Here is a 26,158-nt window from a genome sequence, read left to right as displayed (position 1 = left end):
CCATGAGATCATGACCTGAGTTGAAGTTGGACGCTTACCCGACTAAGCCACCCAAGTGCCCCAAACATTTTATAGTTAAATAAACTGAATGAATAAATAGAATCAAAGCTAGTCATGAAACACTATTTCAAGTCCCTCTGTCAAATATTCTGTCAGAATTTCTGTTTATCACACAATAGGTTTGTATGGACTTACTTTCTGTTACTTAGGATTCTCCTGCATGGTCAGATAAGGAAGGTTCAGTGTTACAGTGATCCTACAGAAATCACAACTTGAATCCTTAGTCCTTTAATAATTGAGAATTAAGCATATATGCTAGTCATTCTTTTGAAGATCAAATATAATAGCTCTAAATTTCAAATTGGCTTTTTCCTCTCTGTTCTTTTGCAGTAGTTTGTTAGGGCTTAAAAATATGTACAGTGGGGGTGCACAATGAAGCCATAACATCTTTGTTATTAAAATTCAGTCATGTGTCATTAATTTAAAATTATATATCTGGGGTGCCTGGGTGGCTCAGTTGGTTGAGCGACCAACTTCTGCTCAGGTCATGTTTTCGGGTCCATGAGTTTGAGCCCTGCGTTGGGTTCTGTGCTGACAGCACAGCACCTGAAGCCTGCTTCAGATTCTGTGTCTCCTTCTCTTTCTGCCCCTCCCCTGCTCATGCTTTTTCTCAAAAATAAATAAATGTTAAAAAAAGGTATAAAATTATATATCTAATTAATATGAACAATTTATGTTTCATAGCATTAACCAAGATCTCATGTTCTGTGGAATGCAAAATGGAGCAATTCGAGTCTATATCCTAAGTCAGAATAATCCTTCATTGACAAATATGGTGGACTACTGGCATTTCAATCTGCATGACAATAATTATGGATGTGTCAAAGGCATATCTACTAGTTTTGATGACCGTTTCTTGGTGACCACTGGAGCAGATAGTAATATCTTTGTTTTCACCATTTTTTCTGAATTTGAACTAATGAAAGCCATTAAAGCCAAAGTGCCATCTCCAAGGGTATGCAACTAATAACAACGATAAAACATATTTTAAAATAGTAATGTTAAATTACTCATTCTTTAAAAACTGAAAAGTCTTGGGGACCTCAGTGGCTCAGTCGGTTGAGCGTCTGATTTTGGCCCAGGTCATGATCTTGTGGTTCATGGATTTGAGCCCCGTGTTGGGCTCTGTGCTGACAGCTCAGAGCCTGGAGCCTGTTTCAGATTCTGTGTCTCCCTCTCTCTGACCCTCCCCCGTTCATACTCTGTCTCTCTCTGTCTCAAAAATGAATAAACGTTAAAAAAAAATTTAAAAAAAACCCCAAATTAAAAGTCAGATACTTAACCAACTGAGCCACCCTATTGCCCCTAAAAAATATATTTTAAAACCTTCCTGTATACACATAAGGTATTGGGGGGAGAATTAAGCATATATAAAAGGGGATATGCTAAAAAAAATAGCATTTTAAAATAAATGACCTAGGAAATTTTGCATGTATCCTTTGTTAATAACACATGATATTAGTAATTCACATTTTGAAGGGGAATTATGGTGATATTAACATTTTGCATGCATATTAGGTTTTAAGACTTTTTCTATGTACCTCTTTAAATCAAGCAGAAACAAATAAATTTAGTCAACTACAAATTTCCCCCTAGTTTTCCCTGGATTATTTCTTGTGAAAATACGTTGCAAGCCTATAATTATTAGAAATTGGCAGAGGGGGGGAAAAAGCTCAGTTTACTTCCTATTAGATATTTTAAGAGAAATATGCAATTTAAAAGTGTTAACCATTTCTCCCCTTTCTACAGTTTGGAATTGAAGCAGAGCCAATTCCAGAAGATATTGAAGATCCCAAAGCCTATAGGTATGAGAATTTTTGATAAATACTAGCCTTGAGCTGTTGCAAAACAACATTTTATAGAAGTTGACCAAGCCAATGGAATTTCCAAATTATTGATTCCTGATTCCTCTTATGCTGTTTCTGGATCTTACTATCCTTTTAAATTTCTGTTTTTAGTATTGAGAATGCTAGAAGAAAAAGAGAACATGATAAGTTAATGAAAGAAGTGGAAGAAATAAAAGCTGGGAAGAGAGAAAAACTCAAAGCTTTGAGGAATGAATTTCAGCAACTTCTGGAAATGAATAAAGAATTACCAAAACATATGCAGTTTAAGCGAACAGTAAGCCTTAATTAAATTTGACTTTAATTTTTAACATACACTATTTCTTTGGATCAAGACTATGATTTTTCTGACAAAGAGGAACACTTAAAAAATCTTTAAACTTCCCTTTATCTGGCCAGTGTGTTGGCAGCAGCTAAAATACCTTAGAATTTGACATACAACTTGGTTTGAATATAGAAGAACCTCTTTATATAGCACAGTTTACTTCTGGATTTAGGTACTTCACTTTTCTTTTTTCTTGTGGTGACAAGATATATAAATACAGGTTTGAATCTGGTTTTCAACCCTTCGTGTACCTAGCCAATATATCTAATCTTTGTATAAGTACGCATATATTTTGATTCTCTGTGATTCCATTTCTATAATTCAACAAATCTATCAAAAAGATAGTACCTGGTTGTCCCACAAAGTTTCCGAAAAATGACTTAGTATAGTTGTAGCTATGGGGACGATTAACAAATTATTTAAGCTAATTTTGTATTAATGTTTTTCTTTTCTGACTTATCACAAAGCTTCCATCTACGTGTTAGTGATTTTTTTCCACTGTGTACTTCTTCCTAAGTGGAACTGCTGTCAAGAACTAATCAAATAAACAGCCAGAATTTATCATCCTGACTATGACCTATAATTCTTGAAGCACCTAGTCCATTCCATGTGAAAAATGCTCTGGTGAAATCATAATGGCTAACTCATTGTATTGGTTAAAAGACCAAATCATAATGGTTAAAAGATGTTTATGCTATTTTACTAAGAAAAAGCTGGACAGGGGCACCTGGGTGGTTCCGTTGGTTAAGTGTTCAACTTTGGCATAAGTCATGATCTAACGGTTCATGGGTTTGAGCCCTGCATTGGGCTCTGTGCTGACAGTGTGAGCCTGGAGCCTGCTTCAGATTCTGTGTCTCCTCTCTCTGCCCCTCCCCTGCTCATGCTCTGCCTCTCTCGCTCAGTCTTACAAAAATAAATAAAATGAAAAAAAAAGTTGACATTTACAGAATATGGGTAACATAATTCAAAATAAAGAACACCTGAGGTGAGTTCTATGGCTAAGCATTTTTACATACATCATTACTTAAAACAGATACACCCTTGGAAAGAATAACTACTACTTACAGTTTAGTCTGAATGAGGGCCCTGATATTTTTCCCGGGGTACAGGTAAAAAACATGACCTTCCCCCTCCCATAAGTATCTTTATGGGAGGAATGGCTCCCCCGGTGACAGACATTCAGCTAGAATTTGGTGACCTCAAGAAGACACCAAAGACTTAGCTGTCTTTCCTGGGTGGGGTCACATGGGAAGGGGTGCCATGAACTTCTACCCTGTGCCCTGCTGGTTATATACCAGTAGTGGCTTTGGGGTGGTGGAAGTTTTTTGTTTTTTTTGTTTTGTTTTTTTTTTTATTTTTTTTTCAACGTTTATTTATTTTTGCGACAGAGAGAGACAGAGCATGAATGGGGGAAGGGCAGAGAGAGAGGGAGACACAGAATCGGAAACAGGCTCCAGGCTCTGAGCCATCAGCCCAGAGCCCGACGCGGGGCTCGAACTCACGGACCGCGAGATCGTGACCTGGCTGAAGTCGGACGCTTAACCGACTGCGCCACCCAGGGGCCCCTGGAAGTTTTTTTTAAAAACTCTGTATACTCTCCAAATATTCTGTTATCATTCACTGCTTTTACTGTGGGAAAAATCTTTTAAGATACAACTTTATTTACAGTATTGTCAATGATTTCTGAGAACTTTTCTCCACATTTTGTGGAAGTAAGATGAAAAGTATGTTCTTTTCTTTTTCTAGAACAGAGAGAATTGATGTCTGGGAGCAAATTATAATGCAACATGAAATTGAGTGCAAAACTGATTCTGTATCTGTGTATGAAATAGGATTGATAATGCACATTGATGAAAGTACCCATTTCGATGAATAAATCTACTTATTTGCAGGATTTTGATCTAGATTCCAAAATTCGTGCTGAGATTGGCAGAAAAACAGCTCATAAGATTCAACAAGTGGAAAAAGAATTAGCATGGGAAAAAGAGAAACATCAACTTGGCCTCACGAAGCTACAGAACAGGTAGGATCCATATTTCCTGCAAGTTAAGATGTTTGAGAACATGTATTTGAATGAAGTTGTTCATAGTGGCTTAATTGAAGTGGTCAGGTAAGAAATACCCTGAGTACCTTCTAACTCTTGAAGTCTCCAGGAATATTCTGTCACTGCTACTGATATCTTCTTGAGCTTTCTGGGAAATTTGTTTAATTATTAGATTTTTGAACTCAACACCCAAAAAATGATTTAGAAATGGGCAGAAGACATGAACAGATATTTCTCCAAAGAAGACATCCAGATAGCCAACGACACATGAAAAGATGCTCAACATCACTCATCATTAGGGAAATTCAAATCAAAATCACAGTGACTTGAAACTAACTAACTAACTAACTAACTAACTAACTAACTAACTAACTAACACTGTATGTTAACTAAATAGAATTTAAATAAAAACTTGAAACAACAGCAACAAAAAGAAAATGCTACAGAAAAACCAAGTTTCTTCAACAAATACATTGCCTGAAGAAACAAGAGGGATGGAATAAAAGAAACTTGAGAAATATACCAACAAAGTATCCACCAAGTGCGGATCTTATTTGGATTCTTATTCAAATAAATCAATTGTAAAAAAGCATTTTTGAATCAAAGAATATTTGAACACCAAGTGGATATTGGATATTAAATATTTACTATTAATTTTCCTAGGTATAATGATATTGTGGTAGTTACTTTTCTAAAAATAATTCTTATTTGAAGTATTTATGGGTGAAATATGTTTTGATATTCCAAAGAAAAAAACAAAGGGATAGATACATAAAATAAAATTGGGGGAAAAAAGTTGATAATTTTTTAATATGATTTGATGAATTTGTAGGAATTCACTATATTATGCCCTCTACCTTTATGTATGTTAAAACTTGCCATAATAAGAGGCTTTCTCTTTAAAAATATATTCAACATACCCATATCAAAGAACATTGACTTCTGTTTTTTAATATTAAGTAATTTGCTTTAATATACCTACATATATATATTGTTACATACTAATGCTTTCTTTTAGTTCTACAGAGTAGACTTTGAAAAGTAGAATTGCTAGACCAAAGGGGTATGTGCATTTTTTAATTTAAAATCTGTTGCCATATTTCTTTCCAAAAAGGTTGCAACTTTTTACATTTCCATCAGCAATGTGTATAACTTTATCCTGTCATTCTTACCAACATTTGAGGCTAACACTATTAAAGTTTAAATCTGATGGATGTAAAATAATATAGCTAATTGTTTTTTTTTTAATTTGCATTTTCCTTACTACTAGGGATGTTTAGCACGTTTTTAGTGTTTACCAGTCAATTAGATGTGCTCCTTTGTGAATTGCATTTTAATATTCTGATAATTTTTCTATTGGGATATTTTCTTGTTACCAATTTAGAACTTCTTTGTGTAATAGACATTAACTTGTTATTTATCATGTGTGTTTCAAATATTTTTTATTATCTATAATTTTCCTATAAACTTTGTTGATGCTATATTTTTCTAAGCGATATATGTTAATGTATATATAGCTAAATATGTCTCTCTTTCCTTTAATATATTTTGGGTTTCCCATCTTGGCTAAAAATTTCTCTCCAAAGCCTAAGTTATACATAGTCTTGAAATTTTTCTTCCAAATTTGTATTATTTAATCTTTATTTTTATTTTTTATTTTTTATTTTTTCAGCGTTTTTATTTATTTTTGGGACAGAGAGACACAGAGCATGAACGGGGGAGGGGCAGAGAGAGAGGAAGACACAGAATCGGAAACAGGCTCCAGGCTCTGAGCCATCAGCCCAGAGCCTGACGTGGGGCTCAAACTCACGGACCGCGAGATCGTGACCTGGCTGAAGTCGGACGCTTAACCGACTGCGCCACCCAGGCGCCCCTATTTTTATTTTTTTTTAAGAATTTTTTGATACATATTTATAGTGACCCCACTAGGTCAAGGTGAGGTAAGGAAGGTGTCCTCTTTCTCTTTTTTGTTTATTTATTTTTGAGAGAGAGAGAAAGAGCATGTGTGCATGCATGCGCAAGCAGGGCAGGGGTAGAGAGAGAGGGAGACAGGATCTAAAAGTGGGCACTGCACTGACAGCAGAGAGCTCCATGTGGGGCTAGAAGCGACCACAAGATCATGACCTGAGCCAAAGTTGGATGCCCAACCAACTGAGGCACCCAGGTGCCCCATATTACTTAAATCTTAAAAAAAAAAAAAAACACATATTGAGTATTCCATCAGGAAGGTATTAATCAAGCTTCTAAAGGACTTACTTATTTTATTGTACTTTTTAAAAATCAGGTTTTGGACTTATTTATCCTATTTTTAATTCTTTTTTTTTTCCATTTCATTAATTCCAATTTTAGCTTTAAGCATTCCCTTCACCTATTTTCTTTTGATTTTATGTCTGTTTTTAAAAATGCCTTGACGGGGCACCTGTGTGGCTCAGTCAGTTAAGCGACCTACTTCAGCTCAGGTCATGATCTTGTGAGTTTGACTTGGAGCCTGGACCCTGCTTCAGATTCTGTCTCCCTCTTTCTCTGCCCCTTCCCCACTCATGCTCCAGCACTTTCTTCTCCTCCCCCCCCCCTCCAGAAATAATAAATAAACATTGAAAAAATGCCTTGAGATGGATATTAAGTTCCTTTCTTTATACTTTTAACTACAGGGACATTTAAGGCTACGTATATTCCCTTGAGGATTTTTGCAGTGTTCCCTAGGTTTTGCAATTTTTAACTTATTTCTGGATAGTTGGTAATTAAGCTTTTATTCCTTGAGCTAAGAATTACTTAAGATATATTCCTTCATTTCCAAGCAATTAAGGTTTTAAGGTAAACATTTATTATTTATTTCTAATTTTATTGGATTATAATTATAGAATGTATGATAAAAATTTCTCAAAAAAATGTGTTAAAGTTTCATTTGTAATCAAGGAGAGATTTGTTTTTGCAATTTTTTTGAACTTGTGAAATTTTTTCTTATAAAGGGTCTAAAGTTTACATATATGTACACATATGTGTATTTATAATCAACTTTGTTGATTAACTGCCTTAATTTTTCCATGGCTATGCATTTTCTTTTAGTCAAATTTCTGGAAAAAAAATGTGTATTAAAAATTTTCGTCGTAAGAAGGGAAAAAACCCACAATGAGATATCCCCTCATACTTGTCAGAATGGCTAAACTAAAAAACACAAGAAACAACAAATGTTGGTGAGGATGTGAAGGAAAAGGAACCCTTGTGCACTAGTGACAATGCAAACTGGTGCAGCCACTGTGGAAAACAGTATAGAGGTTCCTCAAAAAGTTAAAAATAGAACTATTCCATGATCCAGTAATTGTACTACTGAATATTTACTCAAAAGATACAAAAATGCTAATTCACAGGGATAAATGCACCCCTGTGTTTATAACAGCATTATTCACAATAGTCAAATTATGGAAATAGTCCAAGTATCCGTCAACTGATAAATAGATAAAGAAGATGGAATAGTATTCAGCCATAAGAAAGAGTGAAATCTTGCCATTTAAAATGACATAGATTGGAGTTAGAAAGTATAATGCTAAGCTGAATAAGTCTGTCAGAGAAAGACAAATATCATATGATTTCACTCATGGAATTTAAGAAACAAAACAAATGAGCAAAGGAAAAAAAAACAACCACCAGACAACCCAAGAAACAGACGCAACTATGGAGAACAAACTGAACAAACTGGTGGTTGCCAGAGGGGAGGTAGGTGAGGGGATGGGTGAAACAGGTGATGGGGATTAAGGAGTATACTTATGATGAGCATTGGGTGATGTATGGAAGTGTTGAATCACTATATTGTACACCTGAAACTAATAGAACACTGTATGTTAACTCTACTGGCATGAAAATTAAAAAAAAATAATACAATAAAATTTTTTTAATAAATAAAAAATTAGATTTTTTACAAACCAAATTATGAAATACATATTTATTTTCTGGTTTTGGCAAATTATTTTATATCTAGTTAACACATGAGCATATACATCTTAAAATCAAAAATCTAAAGACTTATAATGAAAGCCAACAACTTCCTGTCTAATCTCTCTCATGTACCAATAAGACTGTTCAGAGGAAATTGCTTTTTCTTTGCCTTTTTGAGATGTAATTTACATTCAGCAAAATGTATAAATTCTAACTGAGCAGCTTAATAAATTATATATATGCATATATATACATATATATGTATGTGTGTATATATATATGTACGTATATATCCATATTTATCTATCTATATCCATATATATATATCTACTACTCCAATCAAGAACATTTATAGCACTCCAAAAAGTTACCTTTGACCCCCTCCCAGTAAATATCTACTCTCCAGAGATGAATGTTTATCACATTAGTTTGGTCTGTGAACTTCATACAAATTGAATGTTGCAGTACTAAATCTTGTATTTGGCTTCTTTTACTTAGCATCATGCCTAAGATTGTCTATGTTGTTGCAGGTAGCAGTAGCTTATTCTTTTTCATTGTTTTGTAATAGTCTTAATGCTTATACCATGATTTATTTATCCATTCTACTGTTGATGCATATTTGAGTTATTTCTACTTCCTGGCTATGATGAATGGCTATGACCATTCTTGTGCATGCTTTTTGGTGGACATAAACACTTATTTGTTATATAATCAGGAGTGGAACTGCTGGGTCAAGATTATATGCATGTTTGGCTTTATTAGATACTGCCAAATAGTTTTCCAAAAATGGTTCAACCAATTTTTATACCATGATTATCAGTGTATGAGAATTCCCATTGATCCCCATTGTGTTAGCTTCTTAGAGTTTCCATAACAAAGTACAACAGACTGGTTGGCTTAAAATAACAGTCAAAAGTTATGAAGGCTGGAAGTCCAAAATCAAAGTGTTGGTTAAGTTGGGGTGCATTTTCTTAGAGGGGAGATATGTTTTATTTATCTATTTATGTTGAAGTGTAATTGGCATTTGATATTATATTAGTTTCAGATGAACAGCATATCGATTCAACAATTCTATGTATCATTCAGTACTCACCACAATAAGTGTAGTCACCATACACAATTACAATGTTATTGACTATATTCCCTATGCTATACTTTTCATCTCCATGACTTAGTTATTTGTAATTGGAAGTTTCTAATTGCCTCTTTTTTTTTTTTTAAGTAATCTTTACACCCAGCAAGGGGCTCAAACTCACAATCCCAAGATCAAAAGTTTCATGCCCTACCAACTGAGCCAGCCCGGGCACCCCTATTAATCTCTTCTTAATCCCCTTTGTCTATTTCACCCATCCACCCACCCATCTCCCCTCCAGTTTGTTCTCTGTATTTGAGTCTGTTTTTGTTTGTTCATTTGTTTAAAAAATTCCATATGTAAGTGAAATCTATGGCATTTGTCTTTCTTGTCTGACTTATTTCACTTTGCATAATATCCTCAAGGTCCATCCAGGTTGTTGGAAGTGGCAAAATCTCATTCTATTTTATGACTGAGTAATATTCCATTGTGTGTGTGTGTGTGTGTGTGTGTGTGTGTGTGTGTGTAATATACACATACCACAACTTCTTTATTCATCTATAAATGGACACTTGAGTTGCTTCCATATCTTGGCTATTACAAATACTACTGCTGTAGCATAGCATATATCTTTTCAAATTAGTGTTTTTGTTTTCTTTGGGTAAATAGCCAGTAGTGGAATTATTGGGTCATATAGTAGTTCTATTTTTATTTTTTTGAGAAACCTCAATACTGTTTTCCACAATGGTTCCACCAAATTACATTCCCACCAATAGTATGTGAAGGTTCCCTTTTTTCCACATCCTCACCAACACTTGTTATTTCTTTTTGATACTAGTCATTCTGACAGGTGTGAAGGAATATTTCATTGTGGTTTTGGTTTGTATTTCTCTGGTGATTAGTGATGTTGAGCATCTTTTCATGTCTGTTGGCTATCGCTTTGTCTTTGAAAAAATATCAGGTCCTCTGCCCATTTTTTTAAAAAAAGTAAGCTCTATGCCCAACTTGACATTTGAACTCTCATCACCCTGAGTTTAAGAGTCACATGCTCTACCAATTAAGCCAGCCAGGTGCCCTATCCTTTGTCCATTTTTAAATTGGACTGTTCGGGTTTTTTGGTGCTGAGTTGTATAAATTCCTTGTGTATTTTGAATGTTAACCCCTTATCGGATAGATCATGTGCAAATGTCTTCTTTCATTCACTGGGTTGCCTTTATGTTTTGTTGATTGTTTCCTTTGTTGTACAAAGCTTTTTATTTTGTTGTAGTCTCAACAGTTTATTTTTGCTTTTGTTTCCCTTGCCTCAGGATAAATATCCATAAATATGTTGCTGAGGGTGATGTCCAAGAAATTACTGCTTATGTGTTCTTTTAGGAGTTTTATGGTTTCAGATCTCTGTTTAGATCTTTAATCCATTTTGAGTTTATTTTTGTGTATGGTGTAAGAAAGTGGTCCAGTTTCATTCTTTTACATGTAGTGTCCAGTTTTCTCAGCACTGTTTGCTGAGCAGACTGTTTTTCCCATTGTGTATTCTTGTCTCCTTTGTTAAAGATTAATTGACCATATGAGCATGGGTTTATTTCTGGGCTTTCTATTCTGTTCCACTGATCTATGAGTCTATTTTTGTGTCAGTACCATACTATAGCTTTGTAGCATATCATGGAATCTGGGATTGGCATACCTCCAGCTTTGTTGTTTTTTCTCAAGATTGCTTTGGCTATTGGAGGTCTTTTGTGGTTCCATACAAATTTTAGGGTTATTTGTTCTAGTTCCATGAAAAATACTATTTATTAGTTTCTTCTGAGACCTGGGTAGGAGAATCTGTTCCATGCCTCTTTGAGCTTCTAGTGATTGGCCAGCAAACTTTGGTGTTCCTTCCTATAGATGCATTATTCCAAATCTTCTGCCTTTATGTGGTGTTATCTCTCTTTGTTTTCCCCACATAATCTTCCCTCTGTGCATGTCCAAGTCCCCACTTTTTATAAGCACAGCGACATGTTGGATTAGGACCACTCTAATGATCTCATTTGAACTTGATTACCTCTGTCCAGACCCTATTTCCAGTAAGGTCACATTCTGATTGACTGGGGGATTTCAAAGTATCTTTCTGGGTAGACGCAATTCAACCATAACACTCATGCTTGCCATCACCTGATATTCTCATCTCTTTAAATTTCAGCCATTCTATCATAGTATCTCAGTGTGATTTAAATTGGCATTTCCCTGGTGAGTGATTATTTTTAGCTCCTTTTCTTATACTTCTTGGTTATTTGTGTATTTTCTTTTATTAGGTATTTTTTGAAGTTTTTTTGTTCATTTTTGAAACTGGATTGTAAGAGTTATTCACATCTCCTAGATAGGAGTCTTTTGTCTTGTAGATAAATGACACAGGTATTTGTGACACTGTATATATATGACACATTGTGTGCATGCATGTAAAATATCTTGCTCTAATCTGTGGTATTCCTTTTCATTTCTTTTAATGGTGGCTTTTTTTTGAGCAGAAGTTTTTACTTTGATAAAGTTCATTTTATCAATATTTTCCTTTATGGTTGATGCTTTTATGTTGTAACTAAGGAATATTTGCCAATTCCCAATTCATGAACTAATTCTCCTATGTTTTATTCTAAAAGCACCATTGTTTTGCCATTATCTATATTGATTTTTTGGGGGGAGGTTTAAGATGGACATCATGTGTCATTTGTTTCTATATGGATATTCAATTGGCCTGGTATCATTTGTTGAAAAGGCCATCCTTTCCTCACTAGATTGCATTGATTGTTTTGTCATAAATCAGGTCAATACATATATATAATATATCTCAGAACTTTTAATTATTCTTGACATTTGATATTGTAAATCCTATGGCTTTGTTCTTCACCTTCAATACTGTGTAGGTCCTTAAATAGAATCAACTTGTCAATTTTCATCAAAAAACCCTGCTAAGATGTTGACTGAATTACACTGAATCTATAGATCAACTTCAACATAATAGATTTTAAAAATAAATATTGAGTCTTTCAATCCATAAATGTGATAGATCATGAAAAGAATACACTTTTAATATCTCTTCTAGTGGTTACAACAATACATCTCAATAATGTATTTCTATGAATTTATTAATCATTACTTACTGATTTCCTAGTATCACAGGTAAGGATTTTGTTTACCTTAATACACTCATGTTGGGGTGCCTGGGTGGCTCAGCTGGTTAAGCATCCCGCTTTGGCTCAGGTCATGATCTCACGGTTCGTGAGTTCAAGCCCCACACTGGACTCTGTGCTGACAGCTCAGAGCCTGGAGCCTGCTTTGGATTCTGTGTCTCCCTCTCTCTCTCTCTCTGCCCCTCCCCCACTCATGCTCTGTCTCTCTTTCTCAAAAAAAAAAAAAACATTAAAAAAACATATGCTCATGCTTTCCCCTCTACTGTCCTGAGCATATAAAATATAACAACTGATTTAATGTGCTTGTCTGCTAGATAGATAGGTAGGTAGGTAGATAGATAGATTGATAGATAGGCAGGCTTCTGGGTCTGTTTCTATTAATTGAAAATTTTTGTTTATTTTGTGTTATATTTTTCTGCTTCTTTGCCTTCCTGAAAAATTTAGATTGGATGCCAGACATTATGAATTTCACAATGTGGGTGCTCGATATTTTTTATACTTTTAAATATTCTTGAACTTTGTTTTGGGATTCAGTTAAGTTACTTAGAAGTAGTCTGAGTTTTTGAGGCTTGCTTTTAATCTGTGTTAGTGGGGGTCAAGCAGCCTTTAGAGCTGATTTTTCCTCACTACTAAGACAAAATCCTGAGTGCTCTATCCTATTCCCATGTATTATTGGGCTTGTGGGAAAACAAGCTATTTCAACCTGTGTGAGGTCTGGGGATTTTTCTGTGTTCTCTTCTGGTGATTCTTTCCCCAGCCTCAGGTAGACTCCTTACATGCACGTGGTGATCAGTAATTACCTGAAGGCTAGAAGAGCGACGTCTGCAGATCTCCAGAGCTCTCTTCCTGTGCAGCAGTTTCTTCTCTGAAACTCTGCTCTGTGATTCATGGCTTGTTACCTGATATTAAATCTATGAATATTTGAATCTTGGAATGATATCTAGATGACTACTTATCAAGAGATGAAAGTACCTTATAAGTTCTCTCAGGAAGAACCTTCGACATAGTATCCTATGTTTGGCTTTAATAAATATGCGTACTATATTTGTAAGTGTATATATATTGCAAGTATGAATCTTGACTCAAACCAGTGCAGCTCATTGTCCCAGGCTGCTTGCTTCTTTCATTTGTTTGATTCTATGGCTTCTGTGCTCTGCTGGAGCAGGCAGTTTTTGGTGAGGCCAGAAACTCCTGTTCCCAGAATCGAACGCACCTGCAACCATTATCCTTGGGAACTTTTGTTTCCCCAGAGGCTGTTGGAAGCAGGGAATATGTACCCACAGCTCTAGGACCCAATTTGTCCATCCTCCTCCTTGTCAGGTGGAAGCTCTTCCTCCCCAGTCTTCTGGCCCTCAAATCCTTGTTTCCTTAATTCCTGGCTTTCCCTTCCCTTCCAGGCTGCATCCTCCTTCCTGAGCTTTGCATCTTCAACAAACAAATGGAAGGAAACACATTATCTAGATATCTGATGGGATTAGGGGAGAGAATAAAGTGGTACCACTGAGTAACACTGGGTAGTACCAGTGTTTTCATCTTCACCAATCTAATAGAGCAAATGTGATAACTCTCGGTTAAATCATTTGCATTTTTTCTGATTATTGGTGAAGTTAAGCACTTCGTTTCATACACTGATGTTCTTCAAAGGATTAGTCTTCTGAACCTTTCTTTTCGTATGTTTATAGTTCATTTATATTTAATCTTCGGAGGAAGATTCCTTGTTGATTTTCCTTTGAGTTCTGATTTTCTTCTTAATTTGATTCACTACTTCTGTATTTTTCTTTTATACATATTGCAAATGCTTTATCCTCCGATGCCATTTGCCTTAAACTTTGTTCACATTTTTCTAACTGTGCATAAGTTTTATATTTTTATGGGATCAAAACCATGCATATTTTTCCTTCATGTTATCTGTGTCTCATGAAAAGACTAAAATTTAAAGAGTAAAACTCCAGTGGGCAAGAAAATAAAGTTTTATAGTGATGAGAAAGGTACTATGCTATGAGGGAAAAGGGAAAATCAGAAATAGTAAGCCATTTTAAAAGAAGAAATAGAGTTAAAGGATTGAATTAGAAAAATAGTAAGAAAGATAAACTAGGAATAATTACTATATACATAAGTTAAATTCTGAAATTAAAAGATTGGAAAATAATTATGAACCAGTGACAAAAACATAGCAAGAATTAAGGATTAATTGATAAAGAACAAATATCTTTGGGCTATAAAAGAAAAGTGAACTGGAGAGTAGTATGAATTTGAGTTTAATATTTTTTATAGAAGCAAATAGGGTAACATATGTGAGATATATATGTATACATATGATAATAGATATCTCATGAGATAACAGGCAGTAGAGTATATTTTCTTACAGTTTAAGATCCATTTACCATTAAATTACCAGTAAATTACATTTACCATTAAATTACCATTACCATTAATTACCATTAAATTACAAAAAATTTTTGTTTTTCTACATATTAGCCAAACAATGGTATTATATACTGATTAATAATGAGTTGTTTAATATTTTAATTAGAAAATTCTACTTGCTCTTTAACAAAGTCCTATGCAACTTCTATCACATTCTTGTTGGTTAATGCATTTTTCCAACTTTGGATCCACACAATATAGTATCATTTATAAGCATAGTTATTGTGGTCCTATTTTATTACTTAATCATGCAGAATGATTAAAATGGTATAATTAAATGATTAAAATGGCTATGATCGCAAATACTTGTTCTATTTTTTTTTTCAGATTTCGTGATTCATTGGAAAGTGATACAATTGTGGTTCACGCCATACAAAGTGATCACAAGATATCCTCCTATAGGCTTGTGAAGCCCTCTAAGTACTCCAAGTCCAAACGACCAAGTCAATCAGAAAGAAGAACAAGCAAATTGGAGAGATTTGAAAAAGAGGGAGCTGGAAGAAAGGATAGCCAGAAAGATACAGGTAGCTTAAATGACAGAAAGTCTTTGAATCTTTATTAAGATTTCAAAACTGAATAATCTTTTTATGGGCAGAACTTTCAAACCCTTTCTGGTGACTTGAGCTCACTCTGTTATTTCCCTTTCCTTATTCCCTTGGATAATAATCAAGAGAGCTAGATGTGAGTGGTTTGGCTGAGAATGAGAGGCCATGTTCCTCCAGCAAATGCTTCACACCAGGTCTTTGATGCAGGCTGCTAAGGAAAACCCACCCTGGTTATGTGACTGAAGTGGGTAAAGAATACCTAATGCTGCTAATTTCTTACTTCCCGCTTTTAACTCTTCTTAAATCTAAGATTTCCCCAGTTGCTGGTTTCTAGGCAGTGTTTCTTTACAGATTCTTGGGCTCCATCCCAGAGAGTGGGGGTAGAGCATTTCAAACCAGCTTCTAAGTGCTTATGCTTTAAACAGAATGACGAGCTGAAAATTCAGGTGTGAAATGCGCTTAATCTCTGTGGCCTGCCTGTTGTAACTGCCCTCAGGGTGACTGCAGATAAGTAAGAGGAAGACAAGAATTCTGGGAATGACTTGTAGAGCCCAGTCAAAAATAAATAAAAGGCACTGCAACTAGTGCCCATGATACGGTACTGACATTAATGCTGTTTATCCTCTTTATTGAGAAAACGTTACTGGCTCCTTTCTGCCTCTGGGATAAATTCTGAAATCATTATCCTGGTATTTAATCCTTCCACAGTATATTCCTATTCTGTTTCCTACAAATTCTGTTTCCTAGTGCATTTTCATACTGTTCTACTGGTGTTTTTAGCCTATTGTCTTGCTTAATGCTCCCTAAATATGCCAGATACTTTTAGACCCAGGCTCTGACTGGAATGACCAATTCACTCCTCTCTTCTCTGAATTCTACCAGTTTTTAGAGATTCCAGATTGAATTATACTTTTGTTATAAAGTCTTTCCATGACCACCCAAGCCACATTAAACTCTTCCTTTTCCATATTACCGTATATTTGAAATATGAAAAGTGAAATGGTGAGTTAAAACTATATGACTATCCCATATTATTATTTAACTTTCCCCCCAAAGTATCTCTAGAGTATATTTCTCCATAGCTTGAACATGAATTAAGAAATTGCCTCAGTAGATATTTAATTTAAAAATTTTTAAATCATAGGTTTGATTGTGTGTTCCTGACTACTTTTTTAATTGGCCACAGACCACTGTAATCACTATAGGTCACCTCAAATTACATATGTCAAATAGGACTCGCTGATTCCTCCTTCTCCCACCATATCACAAGCGTTCCTACCCAACTTCCCAGTATGTCTATCAGTGCCCCCTCGTTATTTACCTTGTTTTCAAATTATTTGATATATGTCTTATCTTTCCAACTTTTCAGTAATGTACATTACAGCAAATATCGTGACATATCTCTTTATTTTGATATTCTAAAATACATATTATGGGATTGAATTCATGGTAGTTGTTTAACAAATAATGTGATTTACAGATTCAGTGTATTCTGTTTGTTTTAATGTGGCAGGTTTAAAACATATTTGAGAATTTCATTTTGATGTTTCAAAAAAATTGAAAACAAATAAAAGAAAAATGTTGACTCTCTGTACAGGTGAGAGTATTAATGTACCAGAAGAATCAATTATAGACAAAGGGAAGAAATTTCGGCCTAAAACCCTAAGTGAAATTATGGTGGAAAATCAAATTGAGAAAACGAGGAAACTTATATTAAAAGCTGAAAGGGCCCAATTTAAGATTCAGCAGCGAAGAAAGGAATGGGAGGAACTGTAAGTTTTCTTTTTTTTCCCCTAAACTCTTTCATTTTAATATGAGTTCCAAAATATTTTTGAATAGAAACAGAGATGGAGATATTGAAGACAGATCAGCTGGATTTTTCAGAGTGGTGATACCTTGGTGGAACTTCTATGATTCCTAGGGCTTGGGGTCCAGGAATTCCATTTTGTGAATACACTCAGGGATTTTTTTTAAGGATTGAGGAATTCTTTTCAATCCCAACAAGTTATTTTTCCTTATGTTCTTCTAACATATAGTTTTTAGCTTTCATTTTTAGATGTCTAGTCATCTTAAGTTGACTTTAAAAAAACTCTGGCATGAAGTACTTTTATTTAACAAGCACATTTTTTACATTTTTTTTTGCCACCTACATATATTTTTGATGAAATATCTCTTCATGTCTTTTGCCCATATTCAAGTAAGATTGTTTACTATTTTACTGTTAAGTTTTGAGAGTTCTTCATATATTCTAGATATCAGTCCTTGGTTGGTTACGTGGTTTTCAAATATTTTCTCCCAGGGTGTAGCTTGTCTTTTCATTCCTTTAACATGGTCTTTTGCAGAGCAAAAGTTTTTATCTTTTTAAAGCCAATTTATTAATTTTTCCTTCTATGAATCTTGTTTTTGGTGTCAAGTCTAAGAACTCTGCCTAGGCCTAGTTCCCAACGATTTTCTCCTATTTGTCTAAAAGTTTTATAATTTTACATTTTACATTTAAGTCTATGATCCATTTGGTGTTCATTTTTGTATAAGATATGAGCTTTAGGTTTTTGTTTGTTTTGCCTGTGGATGTGCAATTTCCCTAGCACCATTTGTTGAAAAGTCTCTCTTTCTCCTCCATTGAATTTGTTTTGCAATTTTGCACCTTTGTCAAAAATCAGCTGGGCATTTTGTGTAGGTCTACTTCTGGGTTCATAATTTGACTATTATGTGTCATTGATCCCTTTGCCAATAACACACTGTCTTGATTACTGTAGCTATGTAATAGGTCCTAAAATTGGTCCTCTCAATTGTTTTAACTATTCTAGTTACTTTGCCTTTTATATAAATTTTAGAATAATCTTGTCTGTATTTACAAATAAAGTCTTGCTGGAATTATGATAGAAATTGTTAACCTGTGTTATCAGTTTGGGGGGTGGAACTGATGCATTTATTATGTTGAGTCTTCTAATCCATGGACCTGGTATGATTCTCCATTTATTTAGATCTTCTTTGAATTTCTTACATCAGTGTTTTGTTTGCAGTCCTACACATATTTTGTTAGAATTAGACATAAACAGTTTACTCTTTTGGCAATTGTAAATGATATTGTGCTTTGTTATTCAAAGCATGTTCATTGCTAGTATACAATGGATTTTTGTGTGTTTATCTGGTATCCTGTGACCTTGCTGAAGTGTCATACTCTGAGAGTTTTTTGGTAGGTTCCTTAGGATTTTCTGTGTAGACAATCTTGTCATCTCTTAATAAGAACAATTTTATTTCTAATCTAATTTGTTTGCCTTATTTCCCTTTATTTTCTTGTTGGACTCATTAGAATTTCCGGTATAATGCTGAAACAGGGAAAGCTGGCATCTATAACTTGTATCCGATCTTAGGGGGAAAGAATTCAGTATTCGAACGGTTTTCATGCTCTTCAGCCTACTTATATTATTAGGTTTGAAGTTGGTGTTTTATTGGCATTATATAGTAGAGTTATGTTTTTTTAACCTACTCAGCTAATCTCAGTTCTTCAATTGGTGTATTTAGCCACTTACACTTATATGATTTACACATGTATTTACTTATATATTTACACATGTTAGTATTGATATTTCAGGCTTATATCTGCTATTTTATATTTTGTTTTCTGTTCTCTGTTTTTTGGTTTTCTGTTTTCTTTTTCATGCTTTCCTGTGGTTTACTTGAATATTTTAGAGTTTCAAAGTGATTATAGTGTTTTTGAGAATATCACTTGTACAGCTTTTTAGCATTTACTCTAGGTATTACATTATGCACACACAACACAGTCCACAAGTTGACATTTTACCAGCTTGAATGAAATGTAGAAACCTTACCTGCATTTATGTCTCGTTACACCTCCCATTGCTACTTGTTTCCTTTGTTTATAATATAATTGTATAAATATTTTCTCACACATTTTAGCACTACATCAGACAATGTCATGGTTTTTTAAACATTAAACATAACATAGACAATAGTAGATGTAAAATGTTTTTGCCAATATTTTCACCATTAACATTTTAATCTCTTCCTTCTTCATGTTCCAGAGTTCCCTCTTCTATCATTTCATTTATGGTTAGAAAACTTCCTTTAGTCATTCTTTTAGGGTTGGTATGCCAGTGACAATTTCTTAGTTTTTCTTCATCTGTGAATAGCTTGATTTCGTCTTCATTCTGGAAGGATATTCTTACTAGACATAAAATTCTGTGTTGACAGTTCTTTTCAACATGCAAAAAGTGTTGTGCTTCTTTCTGTCGGCCTGGCCTCCATGGTTTCTTATGATCAATCTTCTGTCATTCAAATTGTTTCCCCCCTTCATATAAGGTATTATTTTTCTCTTTTTGCTTTCAAGGTTTTTTTTTTTTTTTTTTTTGTCCTTAGTTTTCAGAAGTTTGACCATTATGTGTCTTGGTACATCTTTTAATTTATCCTTTTTGGGATTCATTAAAACATCTTGAATCTGTATGCTTGTATCTCTGACCAAATTTGGAAAGTTTTCATCTATTATTTCACAGATTTTTGAAGCCCTGTCCTCTTTTTCTTTCCTTTCTTGGATTTCAATATCACAAATGTTAGATCCCTGAGGCTTTGTGTGCTTTTCTCTTTTTAATTTTTGTTGTTTATTTGTTTGTAGTGTCTTTGGGGGGGGGGGGTTCAGATTGAGTAATTTCTGTTGTTGTATCTTCAAATTCATTGATACTTTCCTCTGTATCCTTCATTCTGGTGTTGAGCCCATTCATTAAGTTTTATTTGGTTACTGTACTTTTCAGTTCTAAAATTTCTATTTAGTTTTTCCTTGTGTCTTTCATTTCTTTCTGAGACTCTATTTTTTCATCTGTTTCAAGCATCTTCCTAGTCACTTGTTGAAGCACTTTATGATGGCTGCTTTAAAATCCTTGCCAGATTATTCTAACATCTCTATCATGTTGGGGTTGGCAACTAGTAATTGTCTTTTCTTATTCAAGTTAAGATAATCCTGATTCTTTGTATGACAAATGATTTTTTATTATAATATGGACATTTGGGGTATTATGTTATGAGACTCTGAATCTTATTTATACATTGGGTTTTAGCTGGCTTTCTCTGACTTTAGCAGGATATATTCTATATTCATAATGAGATGAAGTCCTGTTCCCAGGGCTCACCTTTAACACCATCCCTGTAGGGGTTGTGTTGCCTTGTTAAAACCTGGTGGTGGTAAAAGTGTAGAGTCCCCACTTGACATTTGCTGGCAGGGCGGAGGTAGGCCACATTTGTGTGTATGTGTGCTGTGTGGCTAGAGTTCAGAGCATTTATTATCTAAAAGTTTTCGGTCTTACTATTCTTTTCTTTTATTGATCCTGTAGCTAGGAAGAGCAAGATTTTGTTGGGCTTTTATTGTCTAAACCCCATGGTGTTTCTAGTTGCTATTTTCTTTAGCTCCAAGTTGAGATATATAAGGCAAAAAGAAAGTCTAGAGATCTTACCATCATATACTTCTTGGGTCCTAAGGTTCTTTGTAGTCTATCTTCTTTTCACTTTTCAGAAACTTCTTATCTTTTAAGTATAATGTTTAGGGGTTTTATCTGCACTTGCCTGGAAAAATAAGAATATGTAAGTATATTCCATCTTCCTAGAGGTGGAAATTCTTTCCACTGATTTTATTATATTTATCCTAATCCAGTGATCTTGCTAAACTCATTTACTAGGTCTAGTAACTTTTTTCTTTCTTATGAACATGGTCATGTTGTATGTGAGTAAAACAGATTCTTCCTTTCCAATCTCTGTCTTTTATTTTTTGACTCATTGTGCTGTCTAGGATATGCACTAAAATGCATATGTACAAAGATATTGTGCAATGCATACAATAAAAATGGTGGGGTAAAAACATGCTTGTCTTTTTTCTAATCTAAGGAGAAACATTAAGTCTTTCTTTATGAAATGTGATATCAGCTCTTTAGAAGCACAGTGTCAGATTGATGAAATTCCCTTTTGTTCTTAGTTTATCGAAAAAAATTAATTTATTATTTTTATCAAGGATAAGTATTGAATTTTATCAAATAATTCTTATATGCATACTGAGATGATCATATGCTTTAAAATTTTTATTCTTTAATATTGTGAATCACTGTTACTGATATCAAATGTTAAATCAGCATTCCTAGGATAAATTTCACTTGATCATGGTGTATTCTCCTTTTAAAAATATTGTTGGAATTTTTTTTTTTTTTTTTTGTAGTATTCTTGTCTGGTTTTGGTATCAGGGTAATGCTGGCCTCATAAAAAAAAATTGTAACTCTTCCCTCCTCTTTTCTTATTTTTGGAAGAGTTTGAGCAGAATTTTTATTAATTCTTTAAATATTTGACAGAACTCATCATTGAAGCCATATGGTCCTGGGCTTTTGCTTGTGGGGAGGTTTTTGATTACTGATTCAATCTTCTTACTAGTAATTGATCTGCTCAGGTTTTCTGTTTCTTCATGATTTGGTCTTGATAGGTTGTATATTTTTAGGAACTTATTCATTTCTTTAGGTGGTCCAGTTTGGTGGTGTATAATTATTCATAGTAGTCTCTTAGGATCCTTTGTGTTTCTGTGGTATCAGTTGTAATATCTCCTTCTTGATTTCTGATTTTATTTAAGTTCTTTCTTTGATGAGTCCAGCTAAAAGTCAATTTTTTTATATCTTAAAAAATACCCCACTCTTAGTTTCATTGATCTCTCCTTCTATCTCTTAAATCTCATGTCATTTATTTCTGCTCTGAGTTTTGTTATTTCCTTCTTTCCATTCACTTTGTGCTTTGTTTTTCTAGTTTCTTGAGGTATAAGGTTAAATTGGTTATTTAAGATTTCTCTTGTTTCTTGATGTATGCATTTATCACTATAAACTTCCTTGTTAGAACTGCTCTTCTTGAATCCTGTAAGTTTAGGTATGTTGTATTTCTATTTTCACTTATTACAAGGCATTTTTGATTTCTCTTTTGATGTTTTCTTTGGTTGTTCGGAGTGCATTGTTTAATCTCCAGATATTTATGAATTCTAAAGTTTCCTTCTTGTAATTGATTTCTAATTTATACCGTTGTGGTTAGATAAGATATTTGATATGATTTTAGGTTTCTTAAATTAAGACTTGTTTTGTGGCCTAATATGATTTATCCTAGGGAATGTTGCATGTGCATTTAAGAGTGTGTATTCTGCTACTATTGAATAGAATGTCTGTAAGTATGTGTTAAGTCCATCTGGTCTAACATGTCATTTAAGTCCCATATTTCCTTATTGATTTTTTTGCCTGGATGACCTCACTGTTGTTGTATGCTTGGATACCTTCTCTTTATGTTGTTTGTATCGATTATAGGTTTTTGCTTTGTGGTTACTGTGAGACTTAACATAAAACATATTGGTGTATTTTAACCTGATAACAACTTTGAACACATGTTAAAACTGTATGTTTAACACCCCCAACACTTTGTTTTTAATACCACAGTTCACATCTTTACCCTATATATCCATTAACAAATCATTGTAGTTATTGTTATTTTTAAATATTTTTTGTCTTTTAACCTTTATACTAAATTGATAAATGATTTACCTACCACCATTAAAACATTAAAGTTCTGAATTTAACTATATAACTGCCTTTATCAATGAAATTTATACTTATATATGTTTTCCTATTACTAGTTAGTGTCCTTCTACTTCAGGTAGAAGAAATGCCTTTAGCATTTCTTAAAAGGTTGGGCTAGTGGTGATGAACTTCTTCAACATTTCTTTGTCTGAAAAACTCTATTTCCCCAATGCTGAAGGATAACTTTGCTTGTTAGGTTATTTTTGGTTGACAGTCTTTTTCTTTTAGCATCTTGAATTTATCCTGCCACTCCCTTCTGGCCTACAAAGTTTCTGCTAAAAAATCTGCTTATAGTCTTATAGAGCTTCCTTTATATGTAAAAATTTGTATTTCTCTTGCTGTTTTTAAAAAGATTTTCTCCTTGTCTTTAATTTTTGACAATTTATTATACTGTGTTTTGGCATGCGTCTTTTTGGATTTATTTGTTTTAAACTTTCTGGGCATCCTGGATCTGGAAGTCTATTTCTTTCCCCAGGTTAAAGAATTTTTCAGCCATTCTTTCTTTCTTTTTAATTTTTAAAGTGTATTGATTTATTTTGAGAAAGAGCACAAGTCAGGGAGGGGCAGAGAGAGGGAGAGAGAGAGAGAATCACAAGTAGGCACCTCACTGCCAGTGTAGAGCCTGATGCAGGGCTCCAAACCATGAACTGTGAGATCATGACCTGAGCTGAAGCTGGATGCTCAACTGCCTGAGCCACCCAGGCACCCCTCAGCCATTCTTTCTTTGAATAAGACTTCTGCTCACCTTTCTCTTTTTGGGACCCCTATAATGTGCATATTAATTTGTTTGATGATGTCTCATAAGTCCCTTATCTTTACTCTTTTTAATTCTTTTTTCTTTTGCTCCTCTGATTAGATGAATTCCACTGGTCTGTTTTTGACTTTATCAATCTTTTCTTCTTGCTTGATCTAGTTTGGTGTTGAACACCATTTGTAAACATTTCAGTTCAATTATTGTATTCTTCACCTCCATGTTTTCTATTTGGTGCTTTCTTATATTTTCTATCACTTTGCTGTAATATTCACTTTGTTTATACGTTGTTTTCCCGACCTCGGTGAGTGTCTTTATAAACATTATATTAAACTCTTTATCAGGTAAATCACTTTTCTCTATTTCATTAAGGTCTTTTTCTAGAGTTTTATCTTGTTCTTTTGTTTTGGAACATATTTTTCTGTTTCTTCATTGTCCTTGACTCCATGTGTTGGTTTCTGCACATTAAATAAAACAGCCATCTCTCCCAGTCTTTATGGAATGTGTTCTCATGTAGGAGATGTTCACTCTGGTCTAGACTCAATCTCTCTCTCTCTCTCTTTTGTTTTATGTTGAGGTGGGTTAATTGACATGGAAAGATGTTTACACTATATTATTAATGAAAAAGCACATAGGGCAACAGTATAATTTGGGAGTGATAGAATTATGGACCTTACAGGTTTTTTTTTCTTTTTTCTTATCTGTATTTCCTAATTTTTTATAGCAACTTTATGGAGATGTAATTTACATATCATACAATTTTCTCATTTCCTGTCCAATTCAATGTGGTTTTTTTGTATATTCAGATTTTCATAACCATTATCACTATTTTCTAATATCGTTATCTGCCCCCCACCCCACAAAACCCTACTCATTAGCATTCACTCTCCATTTTCACAAACTCCCATTCTTAGCCCTAAGCAACTACTTTTTGTCTCTATAGATTTGTCTATTCTGGAAATTATATATATATAATGGGTTCTGTGGTCTTTGTGACTGGCTTTTTTCACTTAGTACATCTTTTTATTTCATCCATGTTGTAACATGTATGCCTCACTCCTCTTTTTTAATAATATTTTTAATGTTTATTATTTTGAGAGAGAGAGCGGGGAAGAGGGGCAGAAAGAGAGGGAGACAAAATCCCAAGCAGGCTCCACGCTGTCAGCACAGAGCCTGAGGCAGGGTTTGAACTCTCAAACTGCGGATCATGACCTGAGCCAACAATCAAGAGTCAGACACTTAACTGACTGAACCATGCAGGTACCTCAATACTTCATTCCTTTTTATGATAATAAACAATCCATGTCATATTTATCAGTTCATCAGTGGAAACACATTTAGGTTATTTCTACCGTTTCACAATTATGAATATTGCTACTGTTAACATTTGTGTAATTTTTGTGTAGACATGTGTTTTCAATTCTCTTGGATAGATACTAGGAGTGGATTTGCTGGGTCTGATATGCTAATTCTGTTTAATCCTTATTTTTTACCTGAAGCGTGGTTGACACACTCCGGTGTACAACATAGCGATTCAACAACTCTATACATTATGCAGTGCTCATAGGTGTAGCTACTATCTGTCACTATACACTATTACAACACCATTGACTGTATTGCCCATGTTGTAACTTTCATCCCTGTAGCTTATACATTCCATAACTGCAAGCCTGTACCTACCACTCCCATTCACCTATTTGCCCAGTTCCCTACCCCTGTCTGCTCTGGTAACCATAGTTTGTTTTCTGTACTTATGGACCTGTTTTTGCTTTTTTGTTGTTTTTTGTACATTTGGTTTTTAGATTCCACATAGAAGTGAAATCATATATCTGTCTTTCTCTGTCTGACTTATTTCATTTAGCATAATACCCTCTAGGTCCATCTGTGTTGTTGGAAATGGCAAGATCGCATTCTTTTTTATAGCTGAGTAATATTCTCTTGTATGTGGTGTGTGTGTGTGTGTTGTGTGTGTGTGTGTGTGTGTGTGTGTGTGTGTTTATATATATGGTACCACTTAATTAATCCATCATCTATGGATGGACACTTAGGTTGCTGCCATAATTTTTTTTGTAAATAATACTGCAATAAATTTAGGGGCACCTATATCTTTTTAAATTAGTGTCTTGTTTTCTTTGGGTAAATACCCAGTAGTGGAATTATTTAATTATAAGGTATTTCTACTTTTTTTGAGGAACATCCATACTATTTTCCACAGTGGTTGCACCAATTTGCATTCTTACCAAGAGTGCATGATAATTCTTTTCATTTACATCCTCATGGAGTGTTTTCATAATTTCTCTTTCTGATAATTTGTTATTAATGTATAAAAATGCAACAAATTCCTCCATATTAATTTTGTATCCTGTGGCTTTATTAAATTCACTTATTACTT

The 26,158-nt window shown here is 34.1% G+C and overlaps 1 protein-coding gene across 5 annotated transcripts in view; it reads left to right on the top strand.

The window, feature by feature from the left end:
• CFAP44 (cilia and flagella associated protein 44) overlaps positions 1–26,158 on the top strand; it is a 149,772-nt gene that overhangs the window by 68,462 nt on the left and 55,152 nt on the right. For all 5 annotated transcript variants that reach the window (XM_019839725.3, XM_003991635.5, XM_023260139.2 and 2 more), the window contains 6 exons: positions 745–1,015; positions 1,810–1,865; positions 2,019–2,181; positions 4,122–4,252; positions 15,197–15,393; positions 17,012–17,186. In XM_019839725.3, the coding sequence (XP_019695284.2) occupies positions 745–1,015; positions 1,810–1,865; positions 2,019–2,181; positions 4,122–4,252; positions 15,197–15,393; positions 17,012–17,186 (993 nt within the window). The remainder of the gene's footprint in view (positions 1–744; positions 1,016–1,809; positions 1,866–2,018; positions 2,182–4,121; positions 4,253–15,196; positions 15,394–17,011; positions 17,187–26,158) is intronic.

Source organism: Felis catus, chromosome C2, assembly GCF_018350175.1.
Source record: "Felis catus isolate Fca126 chromosome C2, F.catus_Fca126_mat1.0, whole genome shotgun sequence".
Classification (NCBI taxonomy): Eukaryota; Metazoa; Chordata; class Mammalia; order Carnivora; family Felidae; genus Felis; species Felis catus.
Note: the sequence above shows the minus strand (reverse complement) of the source record. Positions and strands in the feature narration are given on the sequence as shown.